Source organism: Varroa jacobsoni, unplaced genomic scaffold (assembly GCF_002532875.2).
Source record: "Varroa jacobsoni isolate VJ856 unplaced genomic scaffold, vjacob_1.0 scaffold_903, whole genome shotgun sequence".
NCBI lineage: Eukaryota > Metazoa > Arthropoda > Arachnida > Mesostigmata > Varroidae > Varroa > Varroa jacobsoni.
In genome coordinates this window covers 4575-31036 of record NW_019213805.1, presented here as the reverse complement: position 1 = coordinate 31036, position 26462 = coordinate 4575, and the positions used below count along the sequence as shown (strand labels likewise).

At 39.9% G+C, this 26462-nt stretch overlaps 3 protein-coding genes, 1 long non-coding RNA gene and 2 other non-coding genes across 8 annotated transcripts in view; 3 read left to right on the top strand and 3 right to left on the bottom strand.

Annotated features, from left to right (window-relative positions):
- Positions 1–6245, bottom strand: part of ko (Stork-head domain-containing protein knockout) — a 29684-nt gene extending 23439 nt beyond the window's left edge. The window contains exons 1-2 of one of the 2 annotated variants that reach the window (XM_022841045.2): positions 6105–6245; positions 3452–4876 (exon numbers count right to left, since the gene is read on the bottom strand). In XM_022841045.2, coding sequence (XP_022696780.1) covers positions 3452–3803 — 352 coding nt within the window. In that variant the 5' untranslated portion in view covers positions 3804–4876; positions 6105–6245. Of the gene's footprint in view, positions 1–3451; positions 4877–6104 lie in introns of those variants that run through there. The other variant, XM_022841046.2, reaches the window with a different exon arrangement.
- On the top strand, positions 4772–5668 carry LOC111264842 (uncharacterized). The gene is made up of 2 exons (XR_002683107.2): positions 4772–4895; positions 5180–5668. It is a non-coding gene; the product is annotated as an uncharacterized LOC111264842 (long non-coding RNA).
- On the top strand, positions 6192–9079 carry LOC111264841 (uncharacterized). Of its 2 annotated transcripts, none has more exons than XM_022841047.2 (3): positions 6192–6332; positions 7340–7452; positions 8747–9079. In XM_022841047.2, exons 1-3 carry the CDS (start codon positions 6251–6253, stop codon positions 8876–8878), a joined length of 327 nt encoding a protein of 108 aa, XP_022696782.1. In that variant the 5' UTR covers positions 6192–6250; the 3' UTR covers positions 8879–9079. The 2 variants fall into 2 exon arrangements, with proteins under 2 accessions (XP_022696782.1, XP_086826348.1); XM_086970222.1 differs by having other exon boundaries at positions 7340–7557.
- A 4558-nt stretch (positions 9080–13637) lies between these two features.
- LOC147752895 (U6 spliceosomal RNA) lies at positions 13638–13739 on the bottom strand. Its single transcript, XR_015312830.1, has one exon. It is a non-coding gene; the product is annotated as a U6 spliceosomal RNA (small nuclear RNA).
- A 2318-nt stretch (positions 13740–16057) lies between these two features.
- On the top strand, positions 16058–16159 carry LOC147752894 (U6 spliceosomal RNA). The gene has a single exon (XR_015312829.1). It is a non-coding gene; the product is annotated as a U6 spliceosomal RNA (small nuclear RNA).
- Positions 16160–20245: 4086 nt separating this feature from the next.
- LOC111264838 (Pyruvate carboxylase) lies at positions 20246–26246 on the bottom strand. The gene is made up of 2 exons (XM_022841044.2): positions 23046–26246; positions 20246–22041 (listed from the first exon to the last, which is right to left on the bottom strand). Exons 1-2 carry the CDS (start codon positions 25761–25763, stop codon positions 21226–21228), a joined length of 3534 nt encoding a protein of 1177 aa, XP_022696779.1. The 5' UTR covers positions 25764–26246; the 3' UTR covers positions 20246–21225.
- Positions 26247–26462: the final 216 nt, after the last annotated feature.

The following is a 26462-nucleotide window of genomic DNA, read 5'->3' as shown; positions in this document are numbered from 1 at the left end:
ATATAAAGTAGTCTAAAAATCTCTCGATAGCTAAAAAGCGTCTACTTGCCGGCTTCCCCATGTGTCTTTTTCTCGCTGCCCGCGCAACGTAAATACGTCTCGACGTTGAAGTGAATGACAAATTTCAATTGTAATCAATTGCAACACGCTTCTAAATGCAAATATCAGTGAATGAGGTTATATCTGGTAGCTTTTACAAGTCTCTCTTTCTGCTGCCAAAAATAACCTCTCACCCCAATTAAATGTTTACGTGGATAAATGTTCATCTTTTTTCATTGCATACTGCATAAATGCCCATTTCGGCAAGCAGCATGAGTCGCTAATGAGGCCCTTCGTTTGATCAGGGTAGGGGGCTTCGTCATCTGAAGTGGATTAGAAGAAACGTACGAGGCGCTTTTCGTCTTGCCTTTTGTATTTACAAATTGTTCGACACTTGTTGTAGTGCTTAACGCTTCTTGTCTTGTTATATTACGTGTTAGGAAAAATCCTTTCTCTTTGTATTATTTTCATCATCTAGTTAAACCTGCTATATTTATGTATTATAAGGAATTTCGAATTCACGAATCTGCTCTAAGGACTACATCCGTTTATTTGTCCAACAGCAGGTCAGAACCAAGCAGGGGTATTGTACAGTGATTTGTCTTTCTATCAATAGTGAAACAACCGATCCGACTGTCAAATCAGCTGATAATGCTTGGTTTTTCCTTGATGCGTCACAAAGTGTAGCTGGAACTGGCGCACCGTAGTGCTTTACCAGCATTGCGTCGTATCCACACATATAAACGAAAAAGACGGAAGTCCGACGTTTTTCAAGCTTTGCATTGATTGACGAGGGACAAGTTCGAATTCTCAACTAATTATCTTACCAAGGTAAAAAAAAAATTAAGAAACTAATTAGTCTTCCTATCATCTCAGAGTGTAGAAGTCTGCTAGTGTTTAGGAAAACAGTTGTAACGGCCCTATTGTTATTGTCGTCGTTGTATTGATTCTGTTCGGGTAGTTTTGATCTACATTCCTACAATTTTTATGGACCTGATGGATGTTAATGGACTGCAGGACAATGTGCTAGCCACCGTGGCACAATAGAACAAGCGGCAAACGGCTCACCAGCCAGCGACGCAGGCAGACAATCACCCGAACGAATGAACCAGTCTTAAAGGGGCCCTCGCTCTGCGCGACACCGACATTGGCAATTTCCTTTCGAACTTCGGCTGTAATCGCAGTGGAAGTGGCTGTCGACCACTACTACGTCGAACGCACGGAACGGAGACGCTATCGAGCTGAACGATAAGATTTAATGCGATGCGGACTTCGAAATCGTTACGGGCGACGAATCGCTAAGCAGGTCGAACAATCGCTCTCAGTTAACTGACGGACCAGAAGTGCAGCCGCGTACCAACTCACGAAAAAAGCTACACAGACGTATGCATTGTGGATATATGAAAAGTACGTAACAAATAAGTAAAAGCTTGTACTTCCTCGGACTGGCACTATTAACTGCAGGAGCTGCACGGTGTACGCCGTGCAGTAATATTCGTTATTACGAATCAAGTATGTAATGATTCCTGCTTCGACGGTTAGTTCTTCGGGTGCGCCTGAACTTCAGTGCAATATACTTTCAGGCGCGTTCAATGTTTTTTTAATAACTGAGGATCGAGAAGCAAAAATGTGCCCAGACGTAACCATTATTTTTCAGATCGAAACAACATAGTTTTTGCTCACATTGTCGTTTGATCTTCTCTAAAATAGCGTTCTTTTCAGCGTTGCAGGCCAATAACTGTTTGATTTTACCACGACTAGAAAACACAAATTGAACCCGAAATGTGTTGTAAGTTGAATGTTACAAGCAAATCCTGTCAAAAATAAACACTATCCAGTCAATCAGGCCATAATCCAGTCTGTGCCAGTTCTATGACTAATCCCTACGGCAGAATTGCGTTACCGATTTTGCTCAGGGTCAGTCGGTTACCTTTATTCTGTATCAATATTCTAGGACTTTGTTTCTAAACCGTGATTCGCCCAGTGACACGTTCATGGTTCATCAGTTTGGTCAGTAGGTGTTTCTTAGTTTTCATAGATGGGGATTTGCTTTAACAACCCTTTGGACACACCCAGAATTGACTTTTATATGCCGTAAATATCGAACCACTTATTTCTAAGGCAAACTGTATACGGCTTTAGTTGGTGGCGGGTAACGGTGGGCGTTATCCTTCTAAATCGTGGCAGATGTTCTCTGCAGGTGATTCATTCCTTCAAAGTCAGTGAAGTGCACTGATCAACGTAGACTTTGTCACTTGTGTTTGTCCGTTCGTCGTGCTGGCACGTAAATCTCTACCACACTCTGTGCAAGACTAAAAAAAAAGGTTTCATAACTGTTCTCGTTTTGAAGTTACCAATGGATTTTAGCGTCAGCCATCCTGACACTTCTTCACATATCCACCAATTTGCTTTATGACTATATATGCAGCAGCTGACTGCAGTGAAACCTATCAGCTGACCAGGACCATTAGACACACTGATCCCGTATAGAGCCGACGTTGCGTAGGCAGTAAAAAAGATCGTCCTTACACGTTGATACATACTGGGACAGGCCAAATATCACTCATGTGAACCTGAATAGAGAGGCACTTCTGTCTCTGTTCGTCTGCCTGCCTGTGTAGCTATGCGTTCATGTGTCCCGTATAGGCGGTCGTTAGTGTTTAGGCATGGGCGAGCCCCGCTTTCGCGATTTGGTCGTCTATAGCTGAAGGAACGACAAACAACGAAAAACATCGGCCACGAATAAGTTAAACATCAGTGAATTTTTGTCTGTAGCTCGCTTCTTTCACCAAACGGTACAAATCGGAAAGCAAGATTGGAAAAATGGACGATTAAAGATTAGTTACGACAATTTCACACTTCGGTACCATGTCGACGTTTAAGTGATGTCGGTTTGTAACAAAGGGGTAGAACGATTAGATACACGTCGACTGCTCAGAATCTAAAGGCTGTGCCGTATGCTCGGGAGGATCTGGAATATGCCGTGTAGGCAATCAAGTTTTGACTTGCGCAACCACTATCGTTTCACCTCAACGATGACCTCAATATTGTTTGCCAAATTTCCTGTATTCGCGCGCTGTTCAAAGGTCGGAGTATCATAAGCAAACAACGAAAGCTGTAAGGTACATTATTTAATTGTTTATCGTGCTTATTACAGGCAAAGCTTATGTTGGAGCAGATATTCGCCGTTACCTATACCTGAAAAACAGCGTTTTTTGTGGCGAGTCCTGAAACGACTGTTAAATGTTTTGGAGAATAGCAGACAAATACCCGTAAAAACACTAGGCAACGTAGAAATTTTGCCTAAGCGAAAGGATCGCATGCATATTAGATATCTAGAATTAATTAAAGGGACGGTCCTAGTCAGTTTTGACCACTATTCGTTAAGGAGAGCTGTTTTCCCGCTACTCACCTAAACGGAGTATGTCATATCCAACAGGCGGCCGAAGGGCACGTCGGGCCCACGCTGAACGGACGACGTCTAAGGAGTATTCCCCGCCCGACACGAGTATTGTGGTAGGTACGATGTATCCGCGGTACTCCAGTGACTGCACACACTGTACAAGGCATTGGTTCCAAAAGCACTGCGAGTTTTCGCGTACGAAACTTTTAAACAGCGTCCAGCCGTCGACATGGGCGTCCTTTGATTTGGCCTGCTGTGAAAGCTTGCGCCGATCACGGCAAATAATAGCCAGACAGTTTTTGAGGAGAAGCACGCGCTGATAGCGCGAAGACGCCACTCCGAGACCCATGTCCGGCGCCATCGCGCCGTGGCGCGTCCTTTGCCTTCGCTTACGTATGTGTAGCCTACTTTTAATATTTGGTGTCCAGCTTTTTTGCACGGGGTTGTCCGTTGCCGTTGGAGATCCCCAGTAAGCCCCCTTCGGCAACAGACGTGAATAATTCAGTAGTCGCTTAACCGTTACCTTTGCTCAAGATGGAAGCCAACGAGGGCAGACTTTTTAAAACAACATCGCACGTAAAATCCAAAAGGTAGCAAGGCACACTTTTTTTCTTTTTGCTTTTTTCTTTGCAACAACAGCACCACGGGAGGATTTCAGGAGATACACAAAATGCCTTCTAAGCTTCTTACTTTGCCTCTCAATAAGATCGACTTTCTTTCCGTTTCACCCACAGAAACATGATTCGCACACATGTAGAAATGAACGACGGCCGGTACACAGCAGAGTAGGCCAACAACACAAAACCAATTGACCAAGCGCCAGACCACTTACTCTGGCGATTGGGCAGGTAGGACACAGCTGGTCTGAGAACAACAACTACTATGACCACCACTACTACTGTTACTCCTACGACAGAGCGGCAGAACGGCGTTCGCTGCCAACGGCGTTTGCTGGCGAGCGAAGCGACAGACCGCGCGCCTGCAACGGAGAGGGAACCGTTGGCCACTTACCGCTGCGCTATTGCGCCTAACGTTTGCCACCACCATCAGCCGTACCACTCTCGCAGCGGCATTAGCGGCAGCAGCCGCGCTATTCGTATCTGAGCGCCACGACATCGTTCGTATCCATTCCATCCGGTTTATCTGACGTTCGCGCGGGAGCGATGCTGCCGCCTGGTGAGAGGTTGGCGCTGTACAGAAATCTACAGTCAGCGCAAACAGCCGTATGCTTGCGTATCAAACATATTTAAAAAAAAATACTCAGTGATTGTGTGTATCGGTGGAGCATGTGAACTTGTGTGCGAAAGCTAAGAAGGCAAGGTACTACTGATAATGCTGTATACCATGGGTCGAAGGCCACACGTGGAAGTTGCGTGCTCGGGTTCCATAGCACTGCTTGGCGGAACAGTGGTTTTCATGATGATTCAATGCTTACTGAAAGAGAGGACGACATGTGAGTCATGGAATAGATATGCTTGGTTCGTGCTGGGCTTCAGCTGTGTGATGCAATGCTAACACATTTACGAGCGTAAAATTGAAAACATTCATTTACTTTGATCAATGAACTTCTCTAATTTTAGAAACGTATCAGCATCAATATAAAACCCCTCCAAAGTCCATTGTCATGGTGAAACAAATTTGATTATATCGAGATAGTAAGTCCGAAGATTAAAATATATCTATATAATATCGATGCTGCATTTATGATAGACTGACGCTAATTAAAAAATAACGCAGTTTGAGTTTTGCAGGGCCGAAGCTGCGTGCAATTTTGAGCCTGAACATCCGACGTACCATCTGACTGCAGTACCCAAACATAAAATGAAATTTAGCAGAACTATGCCAGTTTAAGATAAAGACATATTGACTGGCGATGGGCATATTAATATCGCTAACATGACAGCATAGGATATTGGCAATCTATTAAGCATACTCTTATAAGTACTTCCCCCGTCCATCTATTTAACAGCGAGTTAAACGGAAAATAGCTTTAATAGAGTAATCGTCATATTGGATAATGAAGTTTTAACACTAAACTCTTACGCAGGACTCATTTACGGCACTTAGGCAAATACTTAGTATGATCTAAGTTGGAAAAAAGTTGGAAATATTTGACGCGCTACCTCCATGTTTTTAGTTTGCATAAATATAAAATCTGCGACATTAGTTACTAAGGAGAATTGTATATATGTATTAAGACTGAATAAAGTTTCATGAATTTTCAAATGGAATGTGCCTTGTAAGGTTGGCGTACAAGTTAAGTAACCAATAGCATAAGTCAAAGCCTAGTTTAACTAATGAGTTGACCATCACCTTCTTTGAGCCTTTGTTCAGAAAGTAACTTTCAAATATGTTTTTTATGCCTTCCAGTGAAAGGCGTTTGTTCTGGGCAAATTCACTCTCTTAGGGGTTTTATAGTTAGCGTGGTATAATTATTCGTGTGTTCCCATTGCTGAGGAATTATGGGATATTTTGCAAACAATAATTATTAGGAAAGGTGATAAAAAAAAAAATAAACGCTTTTTGCGCTTCTAATGAAACCTCGAAATACTCTGTAGTAGGATATATAGAAGCGTAAACTTTCCGCGAAACTACGCGTACTGTACTATAATGCTGCAACTCGATTCAGATCCATATACTATCACTATACTAAAGCACGTACCTGTTTGTTACCTAAACGAACTTGGCAGATATTTTTTTGAAAAATAATCACAATGCACCGAAATTCGTAATGAAAACGAAGTTCTCGATAGAAAATTTTCTCCGTATGAAGATCGAACACTGATCGTCCTTTATTCTTGAGTCGAAATGGAGAAGCAGCAATGTGAGTCACCCCCGCACGGAGGAAACGTGCACTCTGCTACTGCGTCTCCACTGATTGACCCAGCAGGTAAGAACTGTGACAACACTTGTAGCGGGCATCTAGCTTCTTCACAACGCGTCTACATCGTCGGAAGGAATACATTGTGTAATTAGTTAGTAGGGCGCGTCACATTCATCTCCAATCATGACGGCAAACGATCCAAGAAGCTAACTGTTAAGTTACTTGAAAAGACCACGTCGAAACTAACTAAAATAGCGGAATAAGCAGACCAGAAAACTAATAGCAAGTTTTTTTTTTGATGATTTTCTTCGAGATGTGTTACTCATTGGTCAAACGATTTTGATTTTGACCTAGAAAAGCTCAGACGAAGTCTGCCTTGTGATATAATGAAGCGCCAATTTTCAAATTTGAACTGTGTAAGTGAATTAATCCTTGCGTCGAATAGTCATGTAACTTTTAAGGCTCCTATTTTTACAATTATATCTACAGGCCTAATAGTTTTTCTATCCCGAGCGCATATAATATATATTGTTTTGGTAGATCATGGCGACAGATCGATACTGTTGATTTGGAAGTTAACGTTTTTTAGTTTTTCTCTTTTATCAAGTTCTGTGGTATGTAGCGCCCAGTGTAGATGATTAATCCAACGTATGTTTGACAGCCATCTTTCGCCTTATGGATGGATAAGGCTCAAGAATGTCTTGTCCGACTTCAGTGTATTACGCACGTGTGGTTTTAACACCGTCGTGGCCTGTTTTGGAGAAGGACTTTTTAGGTGTAGACTTGATGTCCAATTTTGCGTATGCAAATAAAGTAAATGTTGAAAAAGCGGATCTTGTTTCCGACATAATCGAACGTTTCGCGAACAGCCGACTTGGAGACCTTTTCTGCTGTCATAGTATTCTATTTCGCTACAATCTTTTACCAAGCCAAATGGGCACGATTCGAAATCGTTACACGATCAGGCTGTTTTGGACTAAGTTGAAGCACGATGCTGTCTCAGTATTTCAATCACTTGGGTATCTACAGTGGCGAAGAAAACTAGTTCAATATGAACTAAACACTGTTTACAGGTCTGACAGGCTTCTTTCCGCCAGGACTTGCCGCCGGCTACGATCCATTTGCCGAAGTTCACCAAAATCGGAATCAGCCAGTGCCTCAACGTCAGGCCCCGCAACAACCCCCGGTACGCAGTACAGATCATTATTGCATCTTTGCCGAGTTTTCTAGAGAGGATTACTGCTTGAGGCCAATTATTGTAAGCGAACGAACTTTTATTTCAGATTGTCAGGTAAGCACTGATACGTCTGATAACAGCATCTTCCTGCTAACTTGTCTGCTACGTGCTGTCATTTTATCACTGCAGGGTATCTGCGAAAAATAGTTTCCTGGCGTTGTGTGTAGATATCCACGTAGGCAAAGTTTTTATAGTACTTCCTCTCGTATCTGTGTATATAAATATACCAGTATTATGTTTACTAGCTTGCATATCATTTTCGTGTCCATGATACTCCTGAGAATGTTATATTGGCACATAAATATTTCAACATACTGTTTACACGTTGACTGAGTGTTTGTTTACGTGAACTTTTTTTTACGAACAAACGCAACATATTTAGGTCCTAAGGTGTTTGGATATTGATTATATCACAAGGAATATATTTTCTGCAAAGGTCATACGAATCATCTAATATGAGATAGAACTCTTCTTGCTTTGACAATGACCCCCCCCCTTCCCCCATAGTAATGTTTATACCCTTCTACGGCGATTGTTGATCATACGGGAGCGACAATTAGTCTGACGCATTTCGGCCACTATGATGGTTCCCCATATCCTGTTAGTACTAGCGGTTTTAATACGGGTCGGCGCTGGGCGCTGTTTTTCTCTGTTGGATTAACGACTATCATATAAAAGTTGGTTAACATGAAATATGACAATATGGAATGGTTGACAATATGAAATAGTTTCAGGCTAACATTGAATCCTTTTACGACTATTTAGATGTAGAACTTTATGAATCAATAGGAATATTTAAGAAAAAAAAGTACAATGGCAGCAGGCTCGGTACCTGAGCGCAAAGTACAAAAGCTATCTGTAAGCATAGCTAGGTGTATGCGAAAGTGGAACGGCCTACTTCATGGCACAACGACCTAGTACATGTGCACACATATAAATGGAATAAAATTACGACCTGCTGCTAACGTGAGAGTTCTTTTCTAGAAAAGATTTCCGGCGTAGGCGGAATACTGTTTCGGTTGTACAATGAGGTTTGTCGCAGAGAAAGAAACGCACCCGTCGGATTGAGTTGTCATAACACATTGATTCATTGTTTATAGGCATAGGGTCGTTTACACATGCAAATGTTAGACGTTCTGTTTGAAGCTAATTATAGCTTTGTATTTGATTAGCCCCAACAGATCATTTCCTTTCCTGATTATAGTCAATTGTATAACGTAAACGTTTGTGCCGTCCTAAATAGATCTACGACATTATGGGTAGCCCACCATCTAATAACCTTAGGCCCAAGTCAACGAACAGTTCCAGAAGAAGCTCTAAGGACAAAACTAAGAAAGATGTGAAGAAGGGAAGCACACTACATGCAAAAACGTGATCTCAGACTGCTTTGTCGCGCAGCTGAATAGATATATTTGTGAGATGGTCACTATGACAAGAGTGATTTTGGACGCGCATCTAAGTTCTTTCGACAAAGGAATATTGATGAAAAGGAAATCAAAATTTGCCTATTCAAACTTGTCAAGTAAATAAAAAAAAAAAGCGGATTCAATTGACTTTTTTGGCTATGCTATTTCTACTCACGTCAGTGGTAACTCGTTTAATTCATGCTATAATCGATTTGTTCTGTTTCAGGGACCCGTACGCATAATGATTGTATATAGGTTTTTTTGTCTATTATGTTACTATATCATATCATAAATTAATCAAGAACTCGAAGAAAATTTTGGCAGGCCATTTGTCATGTCGACATGAGCTCACACGCTACTTCCGTTATTAAACAAAAGTCCTTCTAGAACAGGAAAAAGTGTCATAACGAACAACGATGAGTCTTTATACAAATTCGAACAAAGATCAGCTGTAGACCCTGCCATTTAAAACGAAGCCCACAAACTTTTCGCTCGAAATCAATGATTGCCCATTCCACACAGCTTCTGAAAAATTCGAAAGAAACTTTGAGGAAAACCGGGAAATTTCCAATAGTTTAAGCTAAAAAGGCATCTTAGACTTCACGTTAATGATACAGGGACATAAAATAAATAATCTCAGTTGGTAACTCAAGATAAGCTCGGTAAAAGAACAATTTTTCGGCCTTTTTACCTCTAATTATTCCAAAAAAAAGTCCGTCGTCGCTTTTCTCTATGTAGCGTTACCATACCACCCAATATCGCGTAACGCAGTCACTTTATACATGTAAAGGTATTTGTGGGAGGAAGACTTAAGGAAAGGAAATTAGAATTTGTTTAATTCTCGAATTAAGGTCGTAACCATTTGTGGATGTTGGCTGTACTGAATGAATGTAATCGCCAGAGGTAGCGCTTTTAGCGCATACGATAAATTTTATTAAAACATCTATTTTTATTTAGATATTTAAAAATAAATCATAACAAATATTCTTGATCTATACGTGCCGCTTTCTATTATTATAAACACCGCATGTCTATGAAAAAAAAATGGCACGCATACTAAGCGTGTCAGAGCTAGTACAAATAATGCTTTGAAACAGTTTCTTGCTTTTCACGTATTTTTAATAGTAATTTTAAGCGTAATTGATCAGATAGGTTTAATATTGTGGAAGAATCCAATAGTAGTTATTGCCATCGAGCTGAATTAGTTTTCTGGTTTTTTGCCACGTGTCATGGTGCCTAATTTCGCGAAGTGTCTATGGAAAGGGCAAATAAATTAGTTAATTCATAACATTTACGTGTTGCTTATGCATTTTTTAATGCGCATGGTTAATGGCCTTATTGCGATCTGGTTTGTACTAATTTACATAATCATGTTACCAACAGGTAAATACCTATTATCAGTTATAACATGAACCTAAGATTAATAAAAACCTACTCATGAAATCTGCTTCGTACACAAAAGACTTTTCTTGTCCTTTTATAGCAGCTCTAACTAAACATGTTGAAGTTATATTTTCAAGCCTCAAGTTATGTTTATAAAATCCACATTCGTACAATATACTCGCTGCTCAACGAGTACTTCACAATGATCGTAGTAGCACAAAGCAGAAGTACTATTTTCATAGTTGTATAACTCTATGGCGATAGACATCTCTGAGTAGTTGTCCTGTTTGCCCTGAAATCCACTATGCCTCTTAGAAAGCAGGTTCTATTTATTATTTACACTTCCTTTTTGAACTCGAAGCTGTTTCTTTAGTACCATTTACAGTGAGGTCGATTAACGTAATAGAAAACTTTTCTTAAAAAAGTTGTTAATAATTCTCGAATGAACCGAATTTGTAATAAAGCTATTAATAGGTTTCACCACCCATAAGTAAGAGCACGTGCTACTGCTCTGCGCTGTTATTAGCCTAATAGGGTCGTGCGATATCGTTAGGTGTCATTTTGTACACCAACGTGCCCCTGTGGTACTATTCTGAGACTGCCCTGAATGAGAAGCGACTTTCGCGCATGGAGACGATAGCGAACCGAATTAGCGACAAATTCAATTTGTATTTTTCTCAGAACGAAATTATCAACAAAGAACATCGAAATGGAAACCGTAACTTGTAACACCACTTTGATCTCGACGCTACCACTGAAGGTGACTAAAATATTTTGCCTAGGGAGCTATAACAACTCTTCTCCTTCTAATCATTTGTAGAGATCTAGAGTTCAGAGGAAAGCCTCTTCATGAAAGCCATTAGGTAGAAAACAGCTTAATACAGCGTAAAATGAAAAACAGCGTCAACCATTGACTAAGGGCATACACACTTACATTTTTCGCCTTAATATTATTAAAAGTTGGGTGAAATAAAAGTAGTGCGATGATCCCAGAGCTTAACAAAATGTCCTCAAAAAATCTATGAGATGCCAATAAGTCGCGCAAAATAGGAAGAGAAGTTTATATTTTTGAATGCTCGTCACAGAATGTCAGCAGAAAACGTTGCAAGACGTTAAGGAAATGAAAAAAACTGCAGCAGAAAATGACGTATACTGTTTTTGCTTCACGCAGATATTTTAAAAGGAACGTGATATTCTTTCATACATACCCATGTAGGACCGATGAACGGCTCAACTGCGATATTCGATCTCTGTGGATCGATCAGCGAGTGCTATTTATTAAGTTTCTTATTATGTCTAGGCCTAGCGCCAGGCACTTACGTAACAGCTTAACTATTGGCGTAGACTTTGAAACAACGTTGTGAAATTATGAGGAGTAGAACAAAACAACTAAGAACATGTATGGAATTAAGAACAAAATAGACAGGAAGCAGCAATTCAAACTGCCATACTAATATCGGAGTTCGAGATGTCATCAATGTATATATATATATATATATATATATATATATATATATATGAAAAAACAAGAATCCCCAGATCGTCACTATCTAGCTCAGAAGCTTAAAGCTCAACGTAGGCACATGTCTCATTCTGATCATAATCCCAAGTCGTCCAAACGATATTAAGGAACAGGCAAAGAAGGACCAATTCTATACGCGCATAATATTAATCACACATAAATAATATATGAGGGTAAAAATTTCCATAAAAATGCCAAATTATCAAAGATTTTATTAGGTTAGCTTATATATGGTTATTTTCCATAGATTTAATTAACAATATTCAACAAAGACCTCTTTCTAGTTTGTTGCTGATAAGCTTCTTCGGTTTCCGACTATCACTTTCTAAATTAACTAATTGAGTTAGGCAAAAATAGGTGTGCTTTATCGTGTGAAAAAAGAAAAATATCCCGGACCGCGCAAGTGAGAATTAGCGTATAATAGGGCGAAGACTAAAATAAAAGATCACTAAGAATCACTTAGGCTATTAAAAGTTGATTACAAGACAATGCTATAGCTTAGAGGCAATACTATAACGAGCAGATCTCTGCCCGATACGAGCCACATACAATCATATTTTATGTACGAGTCTAGGTTAAAGGAATACGATTGGTTGGTATGGGTGATTATAGCATGTAGAATTGCGTAAGCTCATCCAACCAAATAGCAGGCAACATATCCAGTGATAAGAATTAGGACTAGATAACAGAATTTACTTTTAGTTCAGGGCGGGTTCGTCTCCCAGTTGGTCTACCACAGAATACTCAAGGTTGCTTAATCCTATGACTTTTCTTTAGGCAATGTCCTTTCATACTAAAGTACGATGCTGCCTTAGCAATTTCTTCTTACAGACATCATACTGGATCCATACCTCATAAATAATAGTTTCATTATTCGTCGTTAGATCCCAGAGCATGACATATTATTATTAATAATAATAATTCCCCACCCTCTAGTGGAGGGACATCCTTATTTTGTGTGGAACAGTACACGGTCTATTTGATAAATAGCCAAAAAAGCCAACCACCCCAGATTGTCGCAGGTAAATGGATGAGGTTCAATTTATTTATTATGAGCATGAGTTATAGTCGTGTTAATCGAACCTATAAATCGAAAAAATCCGATCAAAAAAAAATCTTAAAAAAAAAATAGGATGAGTGTAGTACTCTAGATTTAAATTGAAAAATAAACTCCGAAAGTGGTAGCAAGTAATAAAATTTGTTCGTTCTTTTCTATTTTCATCTACTCTTCAGTGATTGCTTGACATCGCCAAAATTAATACGCTAACCGATACACTATTAATCTACATACCAACTATACTATGGTCATTTTCATATATTTTTCAACACTCATTTTCAGTAATAATAAGCATCACATGCGTACGACGCTAAACCGCATTAATGCAAGTTACTTCGAGGACAAAATCTCACAAAATGTGGTTCATTTAGTCTAACAGTTAACGGGAGCAAACAAGTCTTGTCTAGTAGTAAGCTAACTACGTACTTAGGTAGCTCACTATTAGGCAAGAGGTAACTCCGCCAAGTATAACGCCGTATTTTACGCCGGATTCTGCCGTTCCACAAATCATTTGAGTAACAGACATACTATGATGCTTTTATTTTATTCATTTTGTTACAAGGCACACAATTCTCACTTAGGTATTACTTACCGCCATGACGAAAATATTTAAAATGTGGCTACCGTCTCTAAAAACTAACATAAACAAGAAATAGTTTGAATAAAAAATAAATGTCTAAATAATTCGAGTGATTCGCTTTTTTTTTAGACCAAACGGGATTGCCGTAACCTATAAAAGGGCCGAACAATATTGCGGTAATCTACAAAAAATGTGGAACGCTTCACGATTTTGCGTGTCATCCTTGCGCAGGGGCCATGCTAATCTTCTCTGTATCGTTCCAATTTTAGTATATGTATCCGAAGATACAGTACGAGCTTGTATTTCCGCATCTTATATACCGTTGTTGGAAAGCACGAACTCTGAACAAGGTAACGCAAAACAAAAATGTTGAATTTTGCCGTAACCCGTAGCTCTTATTCGTGTACTTGTAAGTCATGCCGAACTCCTGCGCTCTACTCATTGGTTGTATAACTTGAGCTAGGTCAGTAATAAGACACTTCTAATAGAAATACACAATTCTAAGATGAGCCGACCAATTTTCACGTGAGGGAGGGTTTTGGCGCCCATAAAAATTCGAACTATGTACGACCAACGCCAACAACAAAGCAGACAACATTGGTCGCAAACAATTTGAATATGAGCTTGCCGAGAGCTACCTTTTTCTACGAAAAAATATTCGAATCAAAGCAAAATTTACAAAAAAAAGGCCCATGGACATTTATTATTCGCTCAGCTACTTGTATTTACAGTCATCATTAATTACGTTGCTTGCTGTACTATTGGTTATCGAATTTTTCTAAATCAAAATATTAACTCTAATAATTATATGACCTTTTATATTTACATACATATTTTATACTATTATATGATCATATACTGTAAGTTAAAATAATAATCGCCGAACATTAAAGGGTAAATCAACCGATTATTGTATAACGAAGTTAGGACGTTTGTAGGATGTTGAAGTTAGGATGTTGGAATTCTTATGAGTGTATGCGTTTGATGCTTACAGGTTTCTAGTTATTTTTGGTGCGTCTATATATATGTATATATTTCAGTGTAAATGCTTTGAAATGGCAAAGAGTTTTGGGAATGAAGAGGCCTAATGGCCTGATAATATTTTGAAAATTAGAGCAGTACGTTTATACGTAGCTACGGTCAAAATGTCTTTAAAATTTTACCAGTTACAAGTGTAGTCCAAAAATCGTTTACAAGATTTCGTTACAAGAACGAAAATCTAATTCTTTCTACGTTCAAACAAAGTCACCCCTATTGAACCGAGGTGGCTTCCTATGTATGGTAGGATAGTATGCGACGTAGCACCTATATTTAATTCTAGTCAATTGTTTTTAGCGCAGCATTTCGAGCCATAATTTTACATTTTTTTTTAACATATTTACATATCATACCTAGTCGCTTGCAACAAAGCCAAAACTCACAGGCTGGATTGCCGCTTTATGTTATACCGGAGCTTTTGGTATTCTTTATACGATGGCAACGATTACCTATTTATCCAATCTGGGTAGGTCCGACACTAAGCGACGAGTCATTTCGCCTTTGCTGATCTGAAGTAATGCTTAACAGTACGGCGGACGCAAAACTAGAAATATGTAGTCTCCAATTACGAACATAGCTCTCATTTTGATAATACAAAAAATTAATATAAACGCAAAACGTCATATTAGAAGTGATCGAGAATTATCTTGATGCATTAATTTAAACTAAGACATGTTTTCATTCTCATTTAAAGTTGACAGATCATTGGTTATAGTACCGATATACACCGACACCGTACACCGAGAGGTGAGTTGCCAGACAGTTCACATCCTTCTACTTCGTCAATGCATTATACTGCGCAATAGGGAGTTAGAAATAATCTCAACAAAGTATACAGCATTATCTCAAATATGAGAAGGATACATCTTCTAATATTTTTTATATTTCTAAATATATAATAACCCTTTTATGCTGGGGAAATGTGTAGATCATTATGCCACATAGAGATTTTTTAAGGAAGTATGGCCTCGTGAATTGCTATAGAGCTATTTCATCAAAGATAGGTGCGTAATGCATGTGTGGTAACGTGTCATTTTAACTGACAGTTAATTAGCTTGAATGCCACCGCTCTTGTCAATAATAACGGCTGATGTTTAAAGCTTTTCTAACATAGAGCTATAGCTTTGCTAAAAGCATTGCGCCTTCCGGCAGTGATACAGCCCTTAGAATTGGTCACTCTAATTATAGCCAGCGCTCAAAGTAAGCAGCGCAATACGCCAAAACCCAATTCGACGACATCATTGTTTCGCTGGGTCGTCTGCTAGTGGCGCTCGTGGCCCTCGATCATTTTGAATACACTAAGGCGCGCCAAAACTCAGTTTTCGAACAGCCTGGTCGCCGCGATCCCGGAGCAAAAATTGCATGATTTTACTGGAAATGCTTAACTTTCAGCATGATACGTATTATAGAAAAATTGTAGATCCCGGCGTATTTCATTGCCATTTACAAATCTTACAAAAGATAATGCTGATAGTGTCACAGTTTGAAGCGTCGCTCGACTAGACCCCGTCACCAAAACAGTGATCCCTGTGACGCGTATAAGAGGTGCCGAGATAAACAACGTCGGTGTATCTTCGGATACATATACTAAAATTGGAACGATACAGAGAAGATTAGCATGGCCCCTGCGCAAGGATGACACGCAAAATCGTGAAGCGTTCCACATTTTTTGCAGATTTACGGGTGCTGTTATCTCTAACAAATTGTATTCGAAACATTAGCAGACAGAACAAAAGAAGGGCCCAATAAAATCAAAACGTTTGATTTTATCACTGGATAATATATTGCTATAAACTAAGATTAAATGTTAACTTGTATTTCGTGATGATGTGTTATGTGATATCAAATCGCAGAATTTTTGTTTGGCTTGCATTTATCAGTGTTTCATAAAGTTCACAGTAGAACATATTCATTATCCAAGTATAATACTCAGATTATTAAAAGAAGTAATTATTTTCGTTCTGACTTTATACAGGAAACATAACAATGACCACCTGTTATTCGACAAGTAATTCTTTTCTAGAACACCTATGAGAAGAAGTGTTAGACATTTGCACTCTGAGAGCACAGAAATAGACTTCCTCGTTATCGGTTTTCTTAAGTTTAGCCTTAAGAAGAATTCTAGTTATAGATAATATTTTTATCTTATAGATAATCTTTATCACAGTCTCACAAATTGAATGTGTTTTCACACGCTTTGGAAAAAAATCAAGAGCTAACGTATTTTGAGTCAGTGTTGACCATAATTGAAAAATCCATATCTTGAAAATTAGATACTTGGGTGACAAATTTCACTATGGATATTTTCGCCTTCAGTTACATCGAAGTGTTTTGGTCGGCAGGACAACAGCATCCGATTTTTTATGCGCATCCTCAGCTCTAAACTACCTCCAAATATAAGTAATATATAAATGTTTTCCTCTATATATATATATATATATATAGAAAGGTTCTCCGGAAAACAGGAATTGCCACGCGTCAAATAAGATTCGGGTTTTATGATGTTCCGCAGTTTGTATTATCCAATCTGCGACCCTCGGACATTGTAACAACTCTTAATTCGAAATTATGGTTAACAAGATTGCATTAGTATGCTGTTTATACAAGCAAGAATACTGTAATCCATGTTTAGGTTAATTTGAGCTTGCTTAAATATCGTTCATTGCTTTTTTAAGATTGATATTCATTAAGCCCCTGATGCAGCAATTACGGACATGTAGCAATAGTAGTAGCAAGAAAATTCAGCAAATACGAGAGTAACTGCAGGATTGAGTAGAAGCTGGTTATCGAAGAAAATAATTGAAGTTTATTGTGAGACGCATTTTGCATCCTGTAGGAGTATTCTGCTCACAGTCAGCAGCGCGATTATGAAACTTTTGTAAAATGAGCTGCCAGCCACTCAAAACGATTGATAAAATTGTTAAGATACGTTCCACGTTCGCGATACTCTACGCGTTAAGCAGTATGCCAACTATCTCGTCTGTCAAAATTGGACGTAACACTTGTGCCTAAAAAATATGGCTGATAAAAGAAGGCGAATGACAAGAACTCATTTTTATTGATGCCATTATGGGCTATGCTATAGCTATTTTACAAAATGCAGCATTCTAGCTTTCAAATTAAATATAGGTTAGGTTTTCTTATAACGTAACCAGCAATGTCTACTGGAACAATGAACAAAATGTGTGCTTTTTCCTGAATGTACATTTTCAATGATTCTCCGAAAGGGATCTACGTTATTTTGTAAACTTAGAGGCTATACGTAAAGCTGTGAACAATGGAATTCGGTAGTTAATGAGAAGCTTTTTTTTATTAGAACCTGTTTTAATCTGTTTCCAATCAAATGAAATCATTGCTTTAGCTTTGAATCTCTTTGGAATCGTCGTCTATCGGGATCTTTGTGCCTAGTTCTTACAAGACGCTACGAAACAGGTTGTTCTCGCGAGTGACATCACGATGAAGCTAGTTTCTTTCATAGCTGATCTCCACACGTTGAGGATCAATCAATCAAATTTAATCTGTCCATGTAGCGGTCTATCTATCGTGGATTCGGTTTTTCAGATCCAATGGCCTTTTTCGGGTTTGGCAGTTTCGCAGTATTCTCACTGCTGTTCCTCGTATCGCATCCTCAGATGATAGCTGCCGAGCCAGATGGTTGGTTGAACTTACCTACATCGCTAATATGTTTTTCTGGTTCTTACATATTCGAATCATCTGTCTAACCTGATTTGACCTGGCCTTCTTTAGCGTTAGTTGCAAACTTTTAACGTAAATACGCAAACATTAAAGGAGATATGCGAAAAGCACAAGGCTCTTTTATTATGCTACCAAACTGTAACGGTTGACTATTCAGTCTTGTCAATCTTGTCGACATGCAAAATGGAGACCGCTTCGTGTTTAGTGAATACAAGGGGGTTATAAATGTCGTAAACTCACTCTATAGTTTTTTTCATCACATTGTGTTTTGTTACACGATCTAAACAATTCTACGGTGCATTTTTTCGTTAGAATTCTAAGAAGTGTTTATTGTCTTGTAGCAGATAATACCAAAAAACTAATAACAATCTCACGATCACAGGTAAATCTGCAAACCACCGTCAGGCTATTTTCGTCAGATCCTCGTGTATTTTATGGAACCTGTATGAATCATTGTACGTTTTTTTTAATTATATTTATTTGTCGTATCGAACCGATTGCGAGTCAATGGACGACTACTCATGTAGGCATACTTGACCTCTGTTTCATAGTCCAGCGATATTAACGTTATAGATATCTGTTTTAGTGGATGATGCCGATTTACGGCAAAACACATAATAAGATTTCTAATGGTTATTAACGCCATTGCTATTACGATCGACACTGTGGTTTCAATCACTAAAGGAAGCAAGACCTAATTTTCATATAAAGTCTATCTATGATATATAGTACGCCGTGAAAAGGGTCATACTTTTGCTATGGCGTAAGTTCCATATCAATATATTGTTCGAAATATTTATCTAATAGATAGTATTTTCTAATAGTTATTAGGCAAAAGTCATCTGCGAGATGCTTCCTTGACGCTCTATTTCCAAACCAAAAAGGACCAAGAAGGACTATTCGTTGAGTTTGATGTTTTTCATTTGTTACTTTACTTCTTGATGCACATACGCCTAGCAAAATACAGAGGTACTAGCGCAAATTTATTTAGGCTCATGTACTTTCGTCGTCATTTCTTAACAGCTAATATTCTATTTTAGTGCCGTTTTGTAAATCATATCGACGGTTATTTAGCTTTGTTAGCCGTTTAATTTAGCGAACTTCCGACCTCAAAACAGGTTCCAACTCTGCGAAACCCCAACTGGTGATACACGTCATAAACCTCATTGCTGCTGACCGCTGCCACTGCATGGAAAATAGAAGACACCTGTGTACCGCTGTTTCTCCTGGTATATTCTCTTCGCCGCGGCACGCTGGCCATCCGTTTGTTTGCGCCTATTTAGAGGTCCGCGAAAGCTAGACGTTATTTACATTAAATCCTATGTATTTATGTGTTCGTATAATACATATATAGAAGCATAAACCAGGCGTACGGAAGTCAGGCGTGCATCTGCATGCGGAACTCGAATCGTGACAAATCTCGCTGTACCTTCTAAAAACAGGCCACAGAGACCATTGACCGATCGACAATCGACCCTAGTATAGAGCTTTCATGAAGCACCAGTAACTGCACCTAGTCGACGTCTGTCGGCGAGCACTTGTAGATTCCAATGGTTGTGCGATGCACTGATGTTATATAGTTGCTTCAATACAACGTTGATCGATCAATGCAAATTATTTTCTAATTATCTAAAGAGATGGTAAACAACGATAGTTACTAGGCGATATTGCCGCGGCAACCGGATGTCTATTGAAAACAGCTTGGTACTAACTTTTAAACAATACAGTTTCTGGAAAAAGCTGTCCTTTCAATTTCCGGCGATGGAAAATTGCCAACTTAAAAATGATAAATCAACTCAACACAGTAACATCTAGCCTTCTTTAGCAAAATAACCAAGCCAATGTAAATTGGAATGGAAAAATACATAGTCAATTTGTATGGAAGGCTATAGAGAAATTTGCAATATTTTTGACCTAGGTCCGTAAAGATACGCAGCAAATAAGTTCACGCTAGTACGCCTGTAAGTGATTTACTCACGATTTAATAAGATTTTTTTAATGTGTTAGATTACATTATATAAGACATATTAAGGCAATGATAGAAACAAAAACAAAGAAAATCTTGTTAAAAGCTATTTATTGATTTCTCACTTTTGTTTTAACAGACATCACATCTGTAGTAACAATTCAAAAACTTCCGCCATTTTGTATGTGTAATTGTTCATAACGAAGCTTTGTATATAACAGGGACAATGTTTGTATATGGGTATATGAACAAATTGTATGACTTTCGATGGCTTGGTTTATAATTTATTCAATAGCTCAGAATATCGACTTCATCTAAGCTATTTAAATGTATAGAGTTATTATTACGACGTACTTCTCTTCTATCTGTTACTGTATCTACCCGCTCCTTCGTTTCTGTTACAATGATCAAATAGATCAAAGATATATGACTGTGTAATTACTTTGCTATAAATAGGTATCTACAAACATTTAGCCATGCTCGTTAACTGAATACGAAAAAATTGCTGAGTCTGCCAGGTGACTGGCCGCATAGGGTTTCAGTCCCGAACACAACAAGCAAAAATGGCTAGCAGAGATGCGACATCTCGAAAAGCTGAGCAACACCTTTTGTAAAGACAACTAAAAGCTTGCAACCCTGCTTGAAAGGGGTTTCGCACAATTTGCCAGCCGAGAACCGATCAATTCAATCTACTTCTAGAATATAGAAAAATAATAAATAGATACGCTGGTCGCACAGTGGAAGACTATTCAAGATCCGTTGTCGGTTTCAATGTTTGTTTTTCTAGCTATCGGAACAAATGCATCTTTGTTTCCAATATTTTTTTCCACAGAACCGCTCGGAATCATTGCGTTGCTGGAACTGATCAACAATAGGTACAATAAAAACAGTTCCATTCAATAACTATTGCTTTTTCTCGGACACACGTCCTCCCAGATGCAGCACCCGCATGGTGTACACTCGATCAGTTGGTTCGCTTGATAACATTTGCGTCGTCCTGATTCATTGATCATTGATTGCACATTGCATATCTTTGGCAGTAATCTGCGCATACTAATTACACTGCTTGGTACTTTACTCATTAGGCTCAATTTCTACAAGGAGGTCGTCGCCCTGCATGCGCATATCCTTAGCAGCCGCCACGGACCTGACTTTTCCAGCTATCGGGGCCTGGACAACCATTTCCATTTTCATCGCGCTAAGTACTACAAGCGGGTCACCCTTTTTCACGACATCGCCAACCTTCACACGGATGTCGATCACAGAACCAGGCATAGGTGCCCCAACGCTACCGGCGTTCGACTTGTCTGCCTTCGGATGAGCCTCGATTACCTCAGCGAGGGTTTTGTCAACGACGAATACCGACCGCAATTGTCCATTTAGCTCGAAAAACACTTCTCGCTCTCCTTTGTCGGTCACGTTAGCAGACACTGCAAGCATCTTAATATGAAGCGTTTTTCCGCGTTCAATAGTCACCTCAAAGTCTTCCCCAACTTTTGGCCCCACAAGGAAGACGCGCGTGTCCAATTTATCGACGGGACCATAATCTTTGCGGAATTTAGCAAATTCATCAAATACCTTGGGGTACATTGCAGACGACATGACTTCAGTGTCTTCAATCTTGTACGTTGGGAATTTCTCCTGCAGTGTCTCTTTTAGGGCGTCGAGATCCAGTGCTGGTAGTGACTCACCTGGCCGGCCTTCGATACGGTGTGTGTCTTTGAGAATTTTGGATCGGAGGGGCTCAGGGAAACCGCCGTGCGGCTGACCAATATATCCTTGCATAAACTCGACAACTGAGGTAGGAAAGCTCAATTCCTCCGCCCTGTCAAGGATGTCTTGGGGCTTTAGGCGGTTCTGCACCATAAACTGAGCAAGATCCCCTACGACCTAAAACACACATATAAAATATTCGATTAGGTCTACATTTTATTATTTCAATGCGTTTCTATCGATATTCTGGAATATTTCTGTGAGTTAAACAACAGGATTTAGTATAAAAATATATTTAATAGAATATATTCTAGCGGTCTTTTGTTTTACTCGTGCAATGCCTAAGAGTGGGAAAGCAGAACCAGCATTAGCTTTTTTCGTGCTACGGTTGTTGTCGTTTTAGCAAATGTAGTTCACCCGTTGGGGTATTTATTATGCATTTCAAATGATAATTCTCCGATCAGAGGAAGGACAGGATTTCAGACCGTTCCAAAAATCTGTGAGCTTCTGTATAGTAAATGGACAGCTGAATGCAACAAGAGCAAAGATGAATTAAAAAAAGCTGAACTGGATATGAGGTTCCGGTTTGCTTGGTTTTTGTAATAACCCTTGATCGTACGTAATTCAAAATGGCCGCTAATGTTTTTTTGGGAATAGCAAGCGATGACATTGTTAATAGACGGTTTTAATTGTTTATAAATATGGTGAAATAGAAAAATATAATTAATTAAAATAATAACAATTTGTTAAGGGTTATACTGGGTATAGGAGACCCAAATAGGGTATCTAATAGTATTAGTGAAGATCGAATACTATCGATCGAGCTTCAATGCATCGCTATTACAACACATTCTAAAGGCATTGTTAAATAATAATAAATAAACGGTAAATAGTTTCAATTTGTGTAGCTCGATATAATAAAACATCTCAAAAACAAGATCATTGTTGATGCCATTTTAATGATGATTAACATTTGTTATAATTTGTTATGATGCATTCAAAACGAGCTTTTAACGACAGATATCTTAGGAAGACAGGGTATTGTCTAAACTAATACGGAATAATTATACGTTTATATAATCGCAACTGAAATCACTACCACTTCCGCTCTAGAAAATGTAACGTAATGCTCGTAATTATATGCATATTTCATATACTATTTGTGACTGTTGCATACAAACCTTTGATGAAGGCGTAACTTTGATAATATCTCCCAGCAGCTGGTTCGCCTCAGTGTAGGCGCTTTTTACCTTTTCGAAATGTTCCCCTAAGCCTAAGCTAAATGCCTGGAATTGAAGGTTGGTATACTGTCCTCCAGGTATTTCATTTTCGTATACGTCAGCGTTGCCCGCTTTCATCGTTGAAGTACATTCAAACGGTGCATAGAGCGTACGTGTTTGCTCCCAATACGCGGAATAATCACTGATATCCCTCAGGTTTAGTTTCGTATCATGCGGTGTATGCTGGAGACAGGCTACGAGACCGCCCATTGTCGGCTGCGAAGTGATGCCTGACATCGAATCTACGGCGACATCGACGACATCGGCTCCAGCCTCAGCGCAGGCTACCATTGATGCGACTCCTACACCTGCCGTGTCATGAGTGTGAATATGAATGGGGACTGTTGGATAACGCTCACGGAGGGATCCAATTAACAGGCGGCATGCCTCAGGCTTGAGCAAGCCAGCCATGTCTTTGATGCAGAGTACATGCGATCCAGCCTTTACAAGTTCATCAGCCAACTTGAGGTAATACTCAAGGTTGTATTTTGTTTTGTTGGGATTAGAAACATCACCCGTGTATGATATTGCAGCTTCCACTACACCGCCTGCCTTTCCTACTGCGTCAATACCGAGGATCATATTTGGCAAATAGTTAAGAGAGTCAAAAATGCGGAAAATGTCCATACCGGTCTCTCTAGCTACTTCACAAAACTTGTAAACGACATTGTCAGGGTATGAGGTGTACCCGACAGCATTTGCTCCACGGAGGAGCATCTGGAAGGGAATGTTTGGAATAAGTTTTCGCATCTCAGCCAGCCGTTCCCAAGGGCATTCACGGAGGAATCGCATCGCGACGTCAAATGTTGCGCCGCCCCAGTTCTCAAGACTGTAAAAATGATGAAACCTGTGAGCGACAAAGGGCGAGATCTTTAGCAGGTCAATTGTACGAACACGTGTGGCTAGCAACGACTGGTGAGCATCACGATAGGTCGTGTCCGTCAGCAGCAGTCCATCGTGACGACGAACAGCTTTTGCGAAGCCTTCTGGACCTTCCTTTTCAAGGATCTGTTTGAAACCCTGATAAGGTTTTGCAGAACTATCATGTTGTGGTACAATAGGATGAATGTTAGCGGGCTGCAAATTTGTAGCCAGCGGAGTCATCGAACCATTAACGCTCACATTACCGAGGTAATAGAGTAATTTTTGAGCACGGTTCTGGCTTGGCGCAAGCTTAAAAAGTTCTGGGTGTTGGTCGATGAAGTTGGTGTCAAACTTTCCACTTAGGAATGTTTGATTCTCGAAAACATTAAGCAGAAAAGGAATGTTGGTTTTCACGCCACGAACACGGAATTCTTTAAGAGCGCGTTGCATCTTGCTAGCTGAAGCCTTCATATCTGTGCCGTGTGAAATCACTTTGACCAGTAGAGAGTCATAATACGGTGAAATTATAGCTCCTGCAAAGGCCGAAGCGCCGTCAAGACGGATGCCGAATCCTTCACCGCTCCTGAACACTTCAAGTCTACCACAGTCTGGCTGGAAACCCTTTGCTGGATCTTCTGTTGTCACTCGACACTGAATCGCACATCCCTGAGTCGTGATTTTCTCTTGGGTTAATTTCAGATCGTTGAGGGTTTTTCCGCTAGCGATTTCAATTTGTGATTGAACCAGGTCCACTCCTGTGACCTCTTCCGTAACTGTATGTTCTACTTGAAGCCGAGCATTGACTTCAATGAAATAGTGTCTGCCGTCTTCATCCAGAAGAAACTCAACTGTGCCGGCATTCTGGTAACCGACGTGAGAACATAACTTTATAGCGTCGGCGTGCATTGCCTGCCGTACGTTCTCTGGTATATTCAGCGCGGGGGCAATTTCGATAAGTTTTTGATGCCTCCTCTGAACGGAGCAGTCTCGTTCGTATAAATGGACGACCTGGCCAATTTTATCTCCCAACACCTGAATCTCAATGTGTCGAGGATGTTCAATAAAGCGTTCGATGAACATAGCACCATTGCCGAACGCGCTTTCAGCTTCAGATACTGCCCGACTAAAGTGTTCTTTAAGGTCTTCAAGGTTCCTTACAACGCGCATTCCTCGACCGCCTCCACCATAAGCAGCTTTCAACATGACAGGTAAGCCATGCTCCTTGCAGAACTTATACGCCTCATCGGCATCTTTAATTGGCTGATCTGTGCCAGGAATAACAGGGATTCCACATTCGATGGCACACTTTCGCGCCGCAATCTTATCGCCCATTTGTGCCATCACTTTCGGAGAAGGCCCAATAAAGCGAATACCTGCTTTTATACATGCATCTGCGAAATCGGAGCGCTCCGACAGGAAACCGTACCCAGGGTGGATGGCATCGACGTCGTTCTCTTTAGCTATCCTTATGTACTCTGGTATATTGAGATACGCTTGGACCGGCAGTAGTCCCCGGCCAATCAGGTACGATTCATCAGCCTTTTGTCTATGCATATGCATTTTGTCCTGTTCAGAGTATACGGCCACAGATCGAATGCCCATTTCCGAGCATGCTCGAAAAATACGAATAGCAATTTCCCCTCTATTAGCCACAAGGATTTTTTGAATTGCTCGAACATCATTGGAACAATGGCGTAAATGTTGTCGAGAGTGATGTAGTTGCGCCAGGCAGGTGCCTGGTATATACAGTCTCATCGTATTCCCGTTAAAGCTGCTGTTTTCCTTTTGGCATAGCAAGAGCTTACACCTGGGAGAGTGACTACAAAAAGGCAACGTTCAGCTCGTCTACGTTGTTAAACCTATCTAAGCGATAACTGGCTTTCTAGCACGATTCACAGCACCTACATTCGTACACCTACCACGTTTGTATTGTACAAGCGGCAATAGTCAACAAATTGAATTATTAATCTGCCACGAATTCAACACACTTAGGCTCAAAAAAAATTGCTATTTATGATGTGTTTCTATGGCCTTCTTTGCGAGCCAGTTTAACTCCATGGGGCAAAGACGGCTTGCTCTGGGTGGCGATCTTCTCTGTGTCTTCCTTTTGGTTTGTTTGCTTTTCCTTGTTCTAAGCACTATACACAGGTTGGCCGTCCCGCGTCAACGATTGCCTACCGCAAGAGGTTACCGATGGCAGCGTCCGTCTACTGCGCGAACCGACGTTGAATGCGGGGTCACCATACGTGTTGTCGCTACACAATTTCCCTTTCTCTTTCGGTCACTGCCTCCTTTCCGCCGCATGGCTTAATAGGCTCATCGTTCGCGGAGTGATGGTCAATGGTTGGCCGTATCTAGCTAGCTTATAGTGAGCAAGCCAAAGTCAGTAGGTAAAGAACTTTAGCGGGCAACTGCTGACGACTAAATGCACAATGACGGCGTACAGCTGAGCCG